Source organism: Carcharodon carcharias, chromosome 35 (genome assembly GCF_017639515.1).
Source record: "Carcharodon carcharias isolate sCarCar2 chromosome 35, sCarCar2.pri, whole genome shotgun sequence".
Classification (NCBI taxonomy): domain Eukaryota; kingdom Metazoa; phylum Chordata; class Chondrichthyes; order Lamniformes; family Lamnidae; genus Carcharodon; species Carcharodon carcharias.
The window spans coordinates 5,886,449-5,903,239 of NC_054501.1; the positions used below are offsets into that span (position 1 = coordinate 5,886,449).

Sequence of the window (16,791 nt, forward strand, 5' to 3'; positions counted from 1 at the left end):
AATATACAAAAACATAGGAACCAAATAAACTTTAATAGAAAATATGGATCCTCACACACAGAAGAATTAGGCTTTTGTTAATATAGATATAAACCTGATTGAAATTATTGGCTTTAATGTACAGCTCTCCCAACCATCTCCGATGCCACGTTTGGCATCATTTGTTGATGTGATGGAGTTAGCAAAGTGCAGCAGTCAATTCATCATTAATTGCCCCCTTAAGGGCCCCAACTGGGGCAAGGGCCGCCTTGCTGGCCTTGGCTTCTAGGCTTCGCCCATCCCACTGTAAAATTTTGGACAGGCTGGGGCGGGCTGGAGGATGAAAGCTCCCCACCAACTAGTCCGACAGTCCAGGAAAATAAAAGCTAAGCTCACTCATCTGGATTTCCAATCATGGGTGCTCATTCCTCCTTCAATCTTCGACGCTGAATGCTCTTTTCAAACCAAATATTGGAGAAGCTGGGACTGTTCTCCTTGGAGAAAAGGAGGTTGAGAGGAGATTTGATCGAGGTGTTCAAAATCACGAGGAGTCTGGGACAGAGCAGATAGGGAGAAACTGTTCCCATTGACGGAAGGAATCGAAAACCAGAGGGACACGGATTTAAGGTGATTGGTAAAAGAAGCAAGGCAGACATGAGAAGGAACTTTTTCATGCATCAAGTGGTTAGGGAATGCGCTGCCTGAGAATGTGGGGGAGGCAGGGTGAATCAGAGCTTTCAAAAGGCAGTTAGGTCATTATTTGGAAAGGAAGAATGTGCAGGGTTACAGGGAGAGGACGGGGGAGTGGCACTGGGTGAATTGCTCATTTGGAGAGCCGGTGCAGATAGGATGGGCTGAAAGGCCTCCTTCTGCGCTGTTACAATGCTGCAATCCTGCGATAGTCTCCTGGCTCACATTCTGCACAAGGAGTACCAGCTTCTGTCTTCAATCGAGGTCCTAAGGATGATAAGTGAGAAATGGACTTTACACAGGAGGCGTCTCTCTTGTTGGGGAACAAGGAGCAGGAATCCTGCTTGATTAGAAAATCACTGGCCCCTGGAGTCTGTGATCATCTCTTCCCCATGACTTTAATCCCAATCTGCTGCTTGCTCCCCTGATCTTGTGCCCTCATTCTAGATTCCCCCACAAGGGGGAAACATCCTCTCAGCATCTACCCTGTCAAACCCCCCCCGGCTTCAGAATCTGATTTGTTTCAATAAGATCACCTCTCATTCTTCTAAACTCCAATGGGCACAGGCCCAACCGGCTGAACTTTTCCCCATAAGACAAACCTCTGATCCCAGGAATCAACCAAGTGAAGCTTCTCTGAACTACTTCCAATGAACATACCCCACCTTAAATAAGGAGACCAAAACTGTACACAGTACTCCAGGTGTGGTCTCACCAATGCTCTGTACAGTTGCAGCAAGATTTCCCTACTTTTATGCTCTATCCCCCCTCGCAATAAACGCTAACCTGCCATTTGCCTTCCTAATCACTTGCTGCACTTGCGTACTAACTTCTGATTCATGCATTCATCACAGAACCTGCTGATTCAAGTATCTGTCATTACAGTAAAGGGTGGGGGGCATCATATTCAGTGCTAATACTTGAATGTGTTAATGGGAGACATCTATACACAATTTTTCGACCCTCCCTTTGTGCATCATGTCCATCCTGTGACGTTCTTTCCTGTGAAGGGATACATTTTCTGAAGGAAGGAGGCGGAGTGACAGTATAAAATAAAGGGTACAATTCTAGAGTGGGTACAGGAGCAGAGGGACGAGGGTGTATATGTGCATAAATCATTGAAGGTGGCAGGACAGGTGGAAAGAGCTGTTTCGAAAGTATGTCGTACCCTTGGCTTTATTAAGAGGGGCATAGAGTATAAGAGAAGGAGGTTATGCTGAATTTATATAAGACACTCGGTTAGACCTCAGCTGGAGTATATATGGATGCCACATCATAGGAAGGATGTGAACACAGAGAGAGTGCAGATGAAGTTTACAAGAATGGGGGTTTCAGGAATGAGAAACTTCAGCTAATGAGGATAGATTGGAGAGGTTGGGACTGTTCTCTTTGGAGAGAAGGCTGGGAGGAGATTTGATAGAGAGGTTCAAAACCATGAGGAAGCTGGACAGAGTAGATCGGGAGAAGCTGTTCCCACTCGTAAAAGGATCAAGAACAAGAGGGCACAGATTTAAAGGAAACAAGTGTGATGGGAGAAATAAACTTTTTCACACAGCGAGTGGTTCGGGTCTGGAATGCACTGCCTAGAAGCGTGGGGGAGGCAGGCTCAATCGAGGCATTCAAGAGGGCATTAAATGGTTATTTGAATAGAAATAATGTGGAAGGGTATGGGGAAAAGGCAGGGCAATGGCACTAGGTCATAATACTCATTTGGAGCGCTGGCGCAGACACGATGGGCCGAATGGCCTCCTTCTGTGCTGTTACGATTCTGTGATTATGTGGTGTAGATAAGTTATTGAAGGTGACAGGACAGGTTGAGAGAATGGTTAATAAAGCATGCAGTGTCCTAGGCTTCATTAATCGGGGCATACAGCACAAAAACAATGAGGTTATGGTAAAAAGATAAAAGCAAAATACTGCGGATGCTGGAAATCTGAAACAAAACAGAAAATCTGGAAAAACTCAGCAGGTCTGACAGCATCTGTGGAGAGAGAAAAACAAAGTTAATGTTTCAAGTCCGTATGACGCTTCTTCAGAGCTGAGGTTATGATAAACTTGCATAAAACACTAGTTCAGCCTCAGCTGGAGTATTGTGTCCAGTTCTGGGTGCTGCACTATATGAAGGATGTGAAGGCTTTAGAGAGAAAGAGAGAGAGAGAGAGCGAGTGCGGAAAAGATTCAAAAGAATGGTTCCAGGGATGAGGGACTTTGGTTCCATAGACAGATTGGAGAAGTTGGGACTGTTCTCCTTGAAGTAAAGGAGGTTGAGAGGAGATTTTTTGGAGGTTTTCAAAATCACGAGGGGTCTGGGACAGAGTAGATGGGGAGAAACTGTTCCCAGTGACGGAAGGATCAAGAACCAGAGGGACACTGATTTAAGGCGATTGGTAAAAGCAGCAACGGAGATGTGAGGAGAAACTTTCACACAGCAAGTGGTTAGGATCTGGAATGCGCAGCCCAAGAGTGTGGGGGAGGCAGGGTCAGTTGAGACTTTCAAAAAGGAATTGGGGAACGGACAGGGCACTGGCACTGGGTGATTTGTTCTTGCATTGAGCCACCACAGACATAATGGGCCGAATGGCCTCCTCCTGTACTGTTACTATTCAGTGATTCCCTGATAATGCAGACTTCGGTGGAGGGCTGGAACGGATTTGGGGGAGGGGGGTGTCAGGGGCGCTTGGTAGGTGCTGCGAAAAGATTCCACATGAAACGCTGGTAAGAGTAGCTCATGGACAGCCCCCATGTGGCAACCAAAGGGGAGGCCATTCAGCCCCTCGAGGCTGTTCCAACATTCAATCAGATCATTGACCACTTTCCAAATGACACTCCAACTCAACAAAACTCTATCGATCCAAGTCTTAACTATTTCAATTGACCCGCCATCTAATTGGGAAACAGTGCCCACGTGTTTTGGATTCCCCTGCCAAGGGGAACAGTTCCTCTGCATCCACCCCCTCCCCAGCTAGTGTTGCCTTCCTTAAGGAGGTCTGTGGGTAACATCCCTGCCTCTGAGCCGGAAGCCACCGGTTCAAGTCCCATTCCAGGACCTGATGATTCGTAACGCAGCCAAACAGGTTGAGTATCAACTTATAATTCCTTCCAACACACGCACCACTTAGAGTGGGAGAGATTCCTGGTCATTCATGTGGAGGAAGGAAATTAGCGCCTCTGACTGCCATTATCCATAGCTCTGGACTACAACATGCAGGTAACCCAGCCCTTCAGAGGGCTGGACAGCTGCTCTGGATCTGACTGGTGCAAACAGCACAGTGCCAGATCCCTGTCCTGGCAGGGGTGGATTTGTGAGCTGTCCCTATCCACAATGGAGATCGGGGCGCAGTGGGTCAGACAGTGAACTAGAGAAGGTAGCCTTCATGAGGGGGCAGTGCCCCAAGCTGAACAGTTACTTCAGTTGGGGAGTCTGAGCAAGGCCCTTATTGGCCTGAACTACCACATCTGCCCCTTTATAACTTAGCACCCCTGCGATAAAGACTTTCTTTCAGCTTTGCCTGCTGCTTTCTGTACACGTTCACAGCTTGTAGTCTTCTGCTTCACGTGGGTCCTCATGGTCGTTCCCAAGCAAAGGCACTGAGAGGCCATTACAGGGGTGGTAGGGGTGGGAGACAGAATCTCCTCTCCTTTAATAACTGACAAATTGCGGACGACATACCGTGCACTCACCTTATACCGTGTCCTTTGTCAAGCCATCTCCTGGAAGACAGAACAAAACTAAAGTCAGCGTGTGGACCGGGGTTTTGAGCTGGTACATTCTCAAACCGCTTACACCATCTACAGCAAGATCTCTGCTAACCAGTGTAATAGAGCTTGGCTAATGTTGGGCAAGCTGCTGGGCACTGGTCCTGCCCCGTACTGTGTGGGCAATCCACTCAGAGTGCGATTGTGACATGTACAGAGGCTGAATCTGAATGTTCGCGGACTGCAAGAGATAGGTGTCACTGCAGTCCTACAAGGAGAGGATGCCTTGACTAAGCTCAGCTGTTCTGCAAAACTACCAATGTTTCAACTGACAGCAAGTGTAGAGTACTTGAGAGATTCCAGGAAGGCCTGGGGTGGATTAATCCAAAAGCTCTTTCTCACTCCTTCAATCGCAAACCCTTAACTTTCTGACCCGGAAGAGGCAACATTTACTGCCCATCCCTAGTTGCCCCTTGAGAAGATGGTGGTGAGCCACCTTCTTGAACCTCAGCAGTCTGTACGGTGTAGGTACACCGATGGTGCTGTTCGGGAGGGAGTTCCTGGATTTTGACCAAGTGACAGTGAAGAAATGGCTGATGTATTTCCAAGACAGGATGGTGAGTGACTAAGAGGGGAGCTTCCAGGTGCTGGCGTTCCCATGTGTCTGCTGCCCTAGTCCTTCTAGATGGTAGCAGTTGTGGGTTTTGAATGTGCTGTCGAAGGAGCCTTGGTGAGTTCCTGCAGTGCATCTTAGAGATGGTACATGCTGCTGCTACTGTGTGTTGGTGGTGGAGGGAGTGAATGTTTGTGGCAGGGTTGCCAATCATGTGGGGCTGCTTTGTCCTGGATGGTTTCGAGCTTCTTGAGTGTTGTGGGAGATGCACTCATCCAGGCAAGTGGGGAGTATTCCATCACATTCCTGACTTGTGCCGTGTAGATGGTGGACAGGCTTTGGGGAGTCAGGAGGTGAGTTACTCGCCACAGAATTCTCAGCTTCTGACCTGCTCTTGTAACCACAGTCCAGTTCAGTTTCTGGTCAACGGTAACCCCCAGGATGTTGATAGTGGGGGATTCAGTGATAGTAATGCCATTGCTGCATTTGGACATGGACTCTTTTAGTATTTGGGGAGTTGGTAAACAATCATCAGCGAACATCGCCAATCTGACCTTGTGATGGAGGGAAGGTCTTCAATGAAGCAGCTGAAGACGTTTTGGCCGAGAACAGAATAGGACATGATGGAGTCCATCTTTCTGTGCTTGAGGCCTCCAACCTGCACTACATCTGGTCTATTGAGCATTGCTGGAAAGGTGAGCTATATTGAGGGTCTGACAGATAATAATGGGTGCCCGTGCGATGCCAGGTATGTAGGTTGTATGTGCCAAGGACTGGCGGGTCATATCAAATAGCACGTTCCTTCAGCTGTTCGCAATAGGCAGAGTACTGACCATCCTCAACCAGCCTGTGCTTGCAAAACTCAAAACATTAATGTCTAACATTAGATGTGATTCCATGATTGGAGAGCAATTACTGAACAAGCCTGAGCATGCTAACAATTATACTGTCAACCATTCTAAGATTACCAGTCAGACTTGCAATGTGGCTCACTTATACTTGCTAAAAGCTACACATATTCGTTCGCAGGGTCCTGTCCTCTGCAGGCAAAAGGAACATGTCCAGGTATTGCGGCTTTTTTTCAATTGAACAAAGGTGTGGCGGACAATAGTTCCCTGGCAACGCCTCAACCTATCAGAGATATCTGCCAACCACTCAGCACCCTTTTCTTATGCAGTATAAATTGTTGTTCCCTCTGAAATTTGGCATTCTTGCGTCTGTCATGATGAGTGCATGACAAAAAGCTTCAATAGCCTCTCTCTTTTTTTCAGCTATACTCAAGTTCTGTACTACAAGGTGACTAAGGAGACAAGTAACGGAGCTTGTTTTATAAATGTACATGCCATTCCCTTTCTGAATGCCAGATAGATGCTGCCCTCATGCAGAGCACAATGCACAGAGGCCACAGCATGAGCCAGGCTTTTGACTATCTTGTTCCCAGGCACCGGGGATGGGGCCATTACCTGAAGTTGCACTGGAGGCTGAGGAGGTGTTTGAACGCATGCTGGTCTGACTGCGGTTCGACTTCCGCTGCTGTTGATTTTTCCAGAAAAGCACTGTAGGGAAGCAAGAGTGACCAAGAGCTTTTGTGAATATAAGTGAGGTTCTCGCCATGTGGATGCCCGCGGTCATTTCTTTTTTTGTGCGTGTTTGTGTATTTACACTTACCTTTTAGTCCAGGGATTCGGGGTTGGTAACCTGAAAGGGAAATAAATCAGGGTTGAAATCTTGACAAGTGAATGGAACAGCCAGTTAGAAGTTAGAACCGGGGGCAGGGGTAGGCCATTTGGCCCCTCAAGCCTGCTCCATCATTTAACAGGATCATGACTGATCTTCTACCTCCACTCTACTTCCTTGACCTGTCTCCAAATCCCTTAATTCCCTCAATGTCCAAAAATCCATCGACCTTATTACGAACTCAGGACTCTATGTTTTAAATTGTCGCTTTTAATTCAAGGTGAAATTGATTTTCCTGGAGAGGGGGTTGTTGATCATCCTAAACTCTGCCCGGAGACAGGCCCTTGTGATCCATCGCCAAAACCTATGGATAATGAGGCAGCAATTTTGACACAAAGGAGGGGCAGCTGGTTTTCTGTGCATAGACATAGAGTCCGGGAAAGAGAGACAGGAACTGCTGTGAAAAGCAGAGTTAAAGACTGACTTTTATGTTAGTCACCACGATCTGCTGGTAAGAACTGGCTCTCTGTTCAAAGAGAGGGCACATGGCCTTTATTGAAAGAAGGTTGGATTATAAAAGTAGGGAAATCTTGCTACAACTGAATAGGGCATTGGTGAGATCAAATCAGGGATACTGCGTACAGCGTTGGTCTCCTTACTTAAGGAGGGATACACCCGCATTGGAAGCCGTTCAGAGAAAGTTCACTCGGGGCTGATTCCTGGGATGAAGGGGTTTGTCTTATAGGGAAAGGTTGAGCAGGTTGGGCCTCTACCCATTGGAGCTTAGAAGAACGAGAAGTGAAAACACTGACAATTCTGAGGTGAGAAGCTTGACGAGGTGGATGCTAAGATGTTTCCCCCTTGTGGGGGAATCTGGAACTGCTGGCGGGGGGGGTGTCACAGTTTCAGAATAAGGGGTCTCCCATTGAAGGCAGAGATAAGAAGGAATTTCTTCTCTCAGATGGTCGTTCATCTCTCCCCCAGAGAGGAGTGGAGCCTGGCTCACTGAATATGTTCAAAGCCGAGTTAGACAGATTTTTGATCAACAAGGGAGTCGAGGATTATGGAGAGGGGACAGACAGGAAAGTGGAGTTGAGACCACAATCAGATCAGTCAGGGTTATCCTAAGAACCAGCCGAGAGAACCTTCACTGAACTGCTTCTCATGCAGTGATATCCATTCTTATGTAAGGAGATCACAACTGCTCTCAGTGCTCCAGGTTCTAACTAAGACCCAGGACAGCTCTATAAAGATTTCTCTACTCTGATACTCCATCCCCCTCGTAATAAAGGCCAACATTCCATTTGCCTTCCCAACCACTTGCTGCATCTACGTACCAACATTTTGTGGCTGAATTAGTTTCAGTCAGAGAAGATCCTTCCGGATTTTCTCCCCCCAGTTAGCCTGGGTTTGTAACCTGGCTCCTCACCTCACCCAGGTGATGAGGTGTCTGTCAGGCGCAGAGGTGACTGCAGATCCTGGGATGCACAAGCATCAGTGGGGTGGGCTGGATGTGACACGCTCATTCCAGGAAAATCCTTTTTTTAGGGTTTTGTGGAGATTCTCGAGTCTCAGGTAGTTTGCAATTCACTGTGAACGTCCTTGGACCTCGGACTTGGCACAGGCAGGAACATCAATGTTCCAGTGCCCTTGGAAAAGAGCAGAATGATTTCAGCAGCCATGCGGCCCCGTACCTTGACGTTTCATTCGAAAAACAGCTCCAGTTACGGCAGTCAGGATGCCACCAATTCCGAACAATATTCCAACAATGGCCGCAGCAGACAGTGAGCTCTTAGGTTGGGGGACTTCCAAAAAGATCAAGGACACAAAGGGCAGAAAGATTGAAAAGAGAATGAAAATAAAACAGAAAATGTCATCCACTTCAGCACAAGGAAATTCCACTTTCCAAACACTGTTTTTGCACAACTTTCCGATTGTCCAGTCAGTGCTTTTCCAGGATAGACCATTGCGCAATCCTGACCCCTTCAAGCACTCCCAGGACAGGTACAGCTCGGGGTTAGATACAGAGTAAAGCTCCCTCTACACTGTCCCCATCAAACACTCCCAGGACAGGTACAGCACGGGGTTAGACACAGAGAAAAGTTCTCTCTTCACTGTCCCCATCAAACACTCCCATGACAGGTACAGCATGAGGTTAGATACAGCGTAAAGCTGTGTTTACACTTTCACCCAGGGTTGATTGGTCAGTTTATGAGGCATTGTTTGTCTCCCACCCTCTTTTACTGGACACATCGAGCCTATTGCTTAATGCATGTATCGAGGGTGATCAGGACCTACCCCAGTTGGTGCGGTGTCCGTCTGGAAAAGTGACATGCTCCACAAAGCACGTGTATGTGTCCTCTGTCTTGGGGTCAATGTTCGTGAATGCAGCCGTCTGGAAGGCCTTCTCACTGTTGGGAAGGATCTGAGTCTGTACCACTTGCTCGTCAATGTTCCCATCATTTTTCAGCCAGGTCACATTGAGGGCGCTTGGATAGAAGCCGGCGACTGTACACTGAAGTTGGCTGGAATGGTCAAAGTCTTCCAGGTCGTGGAAGGAGATGGTCACTGAAGGGGACACTGAGAATGGACAGGGTTATTTTCAATTCAGCACTCCCTCCCACACCTGCTCCCAATATTTCCTCCAAGCCCGTCTCCCACTCTCACTGGGCTACTGCCTCCAAGGACGGTGACTGTTCTCTGCTACTTACCTTCATTAGGAACACGAACATGAGGAGGTCCATTCAGCCCCTCCTCGAGCTTGTAACACAAGAACAGGAGGAGGCTCATTCAGCCCCTCCTCAAGCCGGTTACACAGGAACCAGAGGGGGCCCATTCAGCCCCTCGAGCCTGTTACACAGGAACAGGACGAGGCCCATTCAGCCCGTCCTCAAGCCTGTTACACAGGAACAGGAGGACACCCATTCAGCCCCACCTTAAGCCTGTTACACAGGAACCAGAGGAGGCCCATTCAAACCTGTTACATAGGTACAGGAGGAGACCCATTCACCCCCTCCTTAAGCCTGTTACACAGGAACAGGAGGAGGCCATTCAGCCTCCACTTCGAGCCTGTTACACAGGAATAGGAGGAGGCCATTCAGCCTCCTGAAGCCTGTTATGCAGGAACCGGACAAGGCCTATTCAGACCCCTCTTGAGCCTCTAACACAGTAAGGAAAAGGAATCCATTCTGCATCCTCATGCCTATTGCGCCATTCAATGAGGTCATAGCTCTTCTGTGACCTAATTTCACATACCCGACTTTGCCCCATATCCCTTAACACCTCTGGCTTGAAAAAACTCTCAATCTCTCTTTTAGAATTAAGAATCGGTGCAGCATTAAATCGCCATTTATGAGAGAGTCCCAAGCTCTCTATCACACTTTACATGTGGAATTCCCAGGTCTAGAGACACGTGAGGCAGTCGAAGCACAAGCTTCGGTCGGTTTCCATAGCCAGTTTCTCCTGCAACAGGTTGCAGGAGGCTATAGCTCGAGGACTGCCTCTCCACATCAAGCACTCCTCACCAGGAGACCCTCGTGCCTGCCAAAGGCATAGTGGAAGGATTGACAGGTCATTAATCAACTAGCCTGGCCTTGTTATTGTTTATTGCAAGGGGAATTGAATACAAAAGGAAGGAGGTTATGCTTCAGTTGTGCAGGGCACTGGTGAGACCACATTTGGAGTACTGTGTACAGTATTGGTCACCTTATTTAAGGAAGGATGTAAATACATCAGAAGTGGTTCAGAGAAGGGTTACCAGACTAATACCAGGAATGGGCGGATTGTCTTATGAGGAAAGGTTGGCTAGGCTTGTATCCGCTGGAGTTTAGAAGAGGAAGAGGTGACTTGATTGAATCCTTTAAGATCCTGAGGGGTCTTGACAGGCTGGATGTGGAGAGAACGTTTCCTCTTGTGGGAGAATCTAGAAGCGGGGGGGTCACTGTTTAAAAATAAGGGGTCACCCATTTAAGAAAGAGATAAGGAGAAATTTATTCTATCAGAGGGTTGTGAGTCTTTGGAACTCTCTTCCTCCATAGGTGGTGGAAGCAGAGTCTTTGAATATTTTTAAGGCAGAGGTGTATAGATTCTTGATAAGCAAGGGGGTGAAAGGTTATTGGGGGGGGTTGGTGGGAATGTGGGGTTGAGGTTACAATCGGATCAGCCATGATCTTATTGAATGGCAGAGCAGGTTTGAGGGGCTGATTGGCCTACACCTGCCCTGAATTTGTACGTTCATTACCAGCGTACCTTCGTTGGCCATCAAGTCCTGTGGTGGGACAGGAACTGGGAGCTTTCAGCTCGGTATGGACACTACACGCTTCACCACTGGACCTGCTCTATGTGTATAGGAATCTTTCCTCATTTCACTCCTGAAAGATCTGCCTCTCACTTTTTAGACTCTGCCCCATCATCCCAGACTCCCCCAACTTCGATTAAATCACCCCCTGAACCTTGTAGCATTGGAGGCGGTACAGTGAAGGTTCTCGAGATTGGCCCCTGGGATGAGGGGGGTTGAGCTATGGTGAGAGGCTGAGTAAATTGGTCCGATATTCTCTAGGGTTTTGAAGAATGAGAGGCAATCTCATTGAGACATACAAGATTCTGAAGGGGTTTGGCAGGGTGGACACAGAGAGATCGTTTCCACTGCTCGGGGGAATCTAAAACACGGGGGCACAGTCTCAGGACAAGGGGCTGATCGTTTCAGACTGAGATGAGGAGAAGTTTCTTCACTCAAACGGTTGTGAATCTTTGGAACTCTCTCCCCCAGAGGGTTGTGAATGCTCCATTGTTGAAGACATTAAAGGCTGGGATGGACGGATGTTTGGTCTCTCAGGGAACTGAGGGGAGCAGGTGGGATAGTGGAGTTGAAGCCCAAGATCAGCCATGATCATATTGAATGGGGGGCCAGGCTTAATGGGCCAAATGGTCCACTCCTGCTCCCATTTTTTGTGTTTTTGTGAATAATATTCTAGAGCAGGAACTGTCATTGAATGCCCAGCCTCCCACAGGCCATGAATGCTGAAGGGAGTTCCAGTAATAGTTCACACCAACCCAATTTGGGGTCCGCTAACACAGTGCAGTCCTAGAATCAGGGACGCTTCACAGCAATGCTTTTAACCGCAGGTACTTTAAGAGAATTAAATAGCGCTAAGAAAGTGCAAAGACTTCATTGCATTGACAAGCTCTTCACATCCATATATCCCTACTGTGGCTACAAGCGCAGGTCAGAGGCTGGGAATCCCACGGTGACTAACTCACCTCCTGACTCCCCAAAACCTGTCCACCATCTACAAGTCAGGAGTGTGATGGAATACTCCCCACTTGCCTGGATGAGTCTAGCTCCAACAACACTCAAGAAGCTCGACACCGTCCAGGGCAAAGCGGCCCCACTTGATCAGCGCTCTATCCACCAACATTCACTCCCTCCACCACTGACGCACAGTAATAGCAGTGCGTATCATCTCTTGCTCCAACTGAACAGGGCGTTAGTGAGGCTGCATCTGGAGTACTGTGTACAGTTCTGGTCACCTTACTTAAGGAGGGATAGACTCACATTGGAGGTCCTTCAGAGAAGGTTCACACAGCTGATTCCTGGGATGAAGGGGGTTTGTCTTATGGGGAAAGGTTCAGCAGGTTGGGCCTGTACCCATTGGAGTTTAGAAGAATGAGAGGTGATCTTATTGAAACATATCAGATTCTGAGGGGAGGGGGTTTGACAGGGTGGATGCTGAGAGGATGTTTCCCCCTTGTGAGGGAATCTAGAACGAGGGCACAAGATCGGGGGAGCAAGCAGCAGATTGGGATTAAAGTCATGGGGAAGAGATGATCACAGACTCCAGGGGCCAGTGATTTTCTAATCAAGCAGGATTCCTGCTCCTTGTCCCCAACAAGGGAGAGATGCCTCCTGTGTAAAGTCCACTTCTCACTTATCATCCTTAGGACTTCGATTGAAGGCAGAAGCTGGTACTCCTTGTGCAGAATGTGAGCCAGGAGACTATCGCAGGATCGCAGCATTGTAACAGTGCAAAAGGAGGCCTTTCAGCCCATCCTATCTGCATCAGCTCTCCAAATGAGCAATTCACCTAATGCCACTCCCCCGTCCTCTCCCTGTAACCCTGCACATTCTTCCTTTCCAAATAATGACCCAACTGCCTTTTGAAAGCTCTGATTCACCTTGCCTCCCCCACACTCTCAAGCAGCGCATTCCAGACTAAGCTCTTGCTGCGTGAAAAAGTTCCTTCTCATGTCTGTCTTGCTTCTTTTACCATTTTACCGCATGGCCCCTCCTGCTCCTGTTTCTGATCATCTTATATTTATATTGATATATAGAACATGCACTACAGCAACTTGCTGCGACTCCTTTGACTGCACCTCGGAAATGCACGAGCTCTATCGCTTAAAACAAGACTCTAGCACCCTGAAATATGAAAAAGGACCAGGGAGAAAAATGCGTTGGATCAACAAAATCGAGGAGCCCCAATGTGAGGGCCGCCGATAACCTTACCTTCCCGATCGAGAGTGTCAGCTCCGGCCTCCAGAAGCAGGCTGAGAAAATTGACAGTGTCCTGGATCCCATCCTGGATAATCTTCAGGGCTCTCGGATCCTTGTTCAGGCTGTCCACCTCGTTTTTCACCGTCAAGTTCTCCGCTGTCAGCCGGCCCGCCTTCGTGTCGAAGCGGGTCAGTATGTTCTTGTTGTAAGCCACAATGCAGAAGCAACCAGTTACGTCCTTCTGAGACACAGCGGCTCGGTCGCAGTCTAGCACTTCTACCACGGCGGTGGGGGGAAGGGACAACAGAAGATAGTTAGTTGCGTCTGATGAGGGAACTGACAGAGTGCAGCAAGGCAAACAGGCACAAAACCATGCTTCAGGCACCAACTACATGAAATTAGCTCACCAAGGCTCTTTTGACAGCATCTTCCAAACCCGCGATCACTACAACCTAGAAGGACAAGGTCAGCAGATGCATGGGAACACAACCACCTGCAAGTCCCCCTCCCAGCCGCTCGCCATTTCGACTTGGAAATATATCGGCCATTCGTTCACTGTCGCTGGGTCAAAATCCTGGAAACCCCCCTCCCTAACAGCACAGTAGGTGTACCTACACCACACAGACTGCAGCAGCTCAAGAAGGCAGCTCCCCACCACCTTCTCAAGGGGCAATTAGGGATGGGCAACAAATGCTGCGCTTGGCCAGCGATGCCCACATCCCGTGAATGAGTGAAAATAAAGACATTAAATGACCTGCATTTTACAAGCTACCTAATCTGACCTCGCCAAAAAAAATATACCCCGGCACACTACAAAACTGTTCTTGGCTTGCAATTGTTAAACTTCCCACAGCCAGTGGAACAGAAGTCAGTCTTAGATTTCTTCACAAAGTGAGACACTATAAATGTACAGCTTCAGGCTCGACTATCCAGTGTCTCTTTTGAGCAGAATAAACAACTAATTAAACAAATTAACTAATCAACAGCCCCTGAAAGGGGCACTGTAACAGAAAAATCCCCAAAAATTTAGGTTAACACTCCTGGGGCTGATGACACACTCCAGCCCCTGTGGCTGTTGAATCTCAATCACCTGGCTGAGACACGGGGAAGCTACCCACCCGCTTCTCAAGATTGCCAAGTGCTACTTTGCACTCTTTTAAGTGACCATTAAAAATTAAACCAATTAACAAGTAAACTAAAAGACAGGTTAATGGGGCACTGTCACAAAAAGACAAAAATTTAATGAAAAGTTAGCAACTTAAATTAAAATGTCATTTCCGTGGCTGATGAGGCACTCCAGACCCCGCGGTGCCCACTGGCTACAGAAGGCCTCAAGCGCAACGGGCAGAAAGTGCCTCTTTGTACGTGCTCAAGTAATCATTCAACCAACGCCCTCTGTTTCTATATACTTAAGCTTAATTTACACAATTAACAACAACTAGAGCAGTGCATTCAATCCTGGTTGCCACACTTGAGGAAGAATGTGAAGGTCTGTGAGCGAGTGCGGAGGGGGATTTACCAGAAAAGCTCCAGGGATGAGGGATCTGTAGCTCCAGGGTTAGGTTGGAGAAGCTGGGGTTGTTCTCCTTGGAGCAAAGGAGAGATTTGATAGAGGTGCACGAGGCTAGGACAGGTTTGGATAAGATAGACAAGGAAAAGCCATTCCCATTAGCCGACGGTACAGGAATTGGGGAGGGACACAGATTTAAGGTTCTGGGCGAAGAGGGGATGCGAGGAGGAACTTTATCGCGCAGCAAGTAGTAACAGCCTGGAACTCGCTGCCCAGAAGGGTAGCGGAAGGGGAGATGAATGGTTTCGAATGGAAATTGGACAGTTTTCTTGAGGGAAATAAACTCGCAAGGGCTCGGGGGAGAGCGCGGGTGGAATGGGACTGATGGGATTGCTTTACAGAGAGATAGCATGGAGTAGATAGACCGAGAGGTCTCCTTCTGTGCTATAATGATTATATGGCTTCACTTTCAGTGTGTTAATTTGAGAAGCAGTGGCTACTGCAGGGGCAGTCAAAGCACTGGGTAAAGTCTTCATACAGATTGACCGGTCTTCGTTGGGTCAAATCGTGACCTGCCCTCAAAGAAAATGACACTTAACTGTTCTCGTAAGGGAACTACGGGAATTTTTAAGTCAACATGAATAAGCAGTTAGGGTCTTGGTTAAACAGGAGTTCCCAGGAGAGTGTGACAGTATGTACAGGGGTCCCCGGGGGTGTGTGTCAGTATTTACACGGGGTCCCCGAGGGGTGTGTCAGTATTTACAGGTGGTCCTGGGGAGTATGTCAGTATTTACAGGGGGTCCCGGGGAGTGTGTCAGTATTTACAGGAGGTCCCGAGGGGTGTGTCAGTATTTACAGGGGGTCCCGGGGAGTGTGTCAGTGTTTACAGGGGGTCCCGGGGTGTGTGTCAGTATTTACAGGGGGTCCCGGGGAGTGTGTCAGCTGCTGCACTGATTGCCAAGTGGGGAATAACATTACGGAGAGGAGGCATGTTCGAGCACCCACTCCAACTGGGGGACGCCAAAGTGCATAAATCACAGAGGTATCATGCGAGTTTGACAAATCCTCCACTAAATCCAAAGGCTTCTCAAGAGTCCTTAAGAAAACAGCCTTTGAGTTCAGGATCACTGCTTCTGGCAATGAAAGAACGGGCCTGCTAGTATCGGATGAATCTCAGCACAGTTAATTATTTGAGAAATGTCATCACCTTAGTTTCAGTGACAGTGGATTTGATTTGTGTTTTCAGCCTTGCTCGGGGCGCAAAGAGTTCCTGGTTAGGCTCATTTGAGGTTAATCACACCTCTTATGTAAAGACGCTTATGTAATTCTCTCCAGCAGCATGATACGATGCTGTGCAATTCCAAGAATAGTTCCCCATATCTAATCCTGCACATCTGAGGGTTTTTTTTGGGCAGTCTACCTGACCCCTGCAGGGTGCATCAGCTCGGATCAGAGTTGTGATCGTGGGGTTTAGTCGTGTTAACCTGTCTTGGTCCTGTAAGGTACGGGAACTGCCTGTGGGGAAGTGGTCCAGATGGAGTTAAAAAGGAACAGGAGGAGAACATTCAGCCCCTCACGAGCATGATACACAGGAACAGGAAGAGGCTATTCAGCACCTCTTGAGCCTATTGCACAGGAACAGGAGAAGGCCATTCAGCCCCTCTTAAGCCTGTTACTCAGGAACAGAAGCAGGGCATTCAGCTCCACTCGAGCCTTTTTCACAGAAACGGGAGGAGGCCATTCAGCCCCTCTCGGGCCTGTTGCACAGGAACAGGAGGAGGCCATTCAGCACCAACACCCCCTGCCTCACACCAGCCTGTGAAACAGAAACAGGAGGAGGCCATCCAGCCCCTCTCGAGCCTATTATGCCTGGGGGAGGAATCTGTCTCTTGGCCTCGCGCAGCTGCTTGTGGGACCTTGCTGTGCACAAACAGGCTGAGGTGGTAACAGCAGTGACTGCAGTCCAGAAATCGTCCATGGGCTACAAAATGCGTTGGGACGTCCTGAGGTGGGAAGGGGGCAAGGGGGTGAGGTGAAAGTGTCAGTTGAGGAAGGCTCCTGACTCCCCCACCCCCGCTTAAACCAACGTTTCAATTCCTGACACTCCCCCTAACCCCCTCCCACCTCACATCA

General features: G+C 48.4%; 1 protein-coding gene and 1 long non-coding RNA gene across 2 annotated transcripts; both read right to left on the reverse strand.

Moving 5' to 3' along the window:
- Positions 1-14: 14 nt before the first annotated feature.
- Positions 15-6,465, reverse strand: LOC121272837. Its single transcript, XR_005941915.1, has 3 exons — positions 6,442-6,465; positions 4,351-4,380; positions 15-936 (listed from the first exon to the last, which is right to left on the reverse strand). It is a non-coding gene; the product is annotated as an uncharacterized LOC121272837 (long non-coding RNA).
- A 184-nt stretch (positions 6,466-6,649) lies between these two features.
- LOC121272791 (rano class II histocompatibility antigen, A beta chain-like) lies at positions 6,650-13,696 on the reverse strand. Its single transcript, XM_041179563.1, has 5 exons — positions 13,642-13,696; positions 13,161-13,484; positions 8,954-9,223; positions 8,350-8,460; positions 6,650-6,705 (listed from the first exon to the last, which is right to left on the reverse strand). Exons 1-5 carry the CDS (start codon positions 13,694-13,696, stop codon positions 6,650-6,652), a joined length of 816 nt encoding a protein of 271 aa, XP_041035497.1.
- Positions 13,697-16,791: the final 3,095 nt, after the last annotated feature.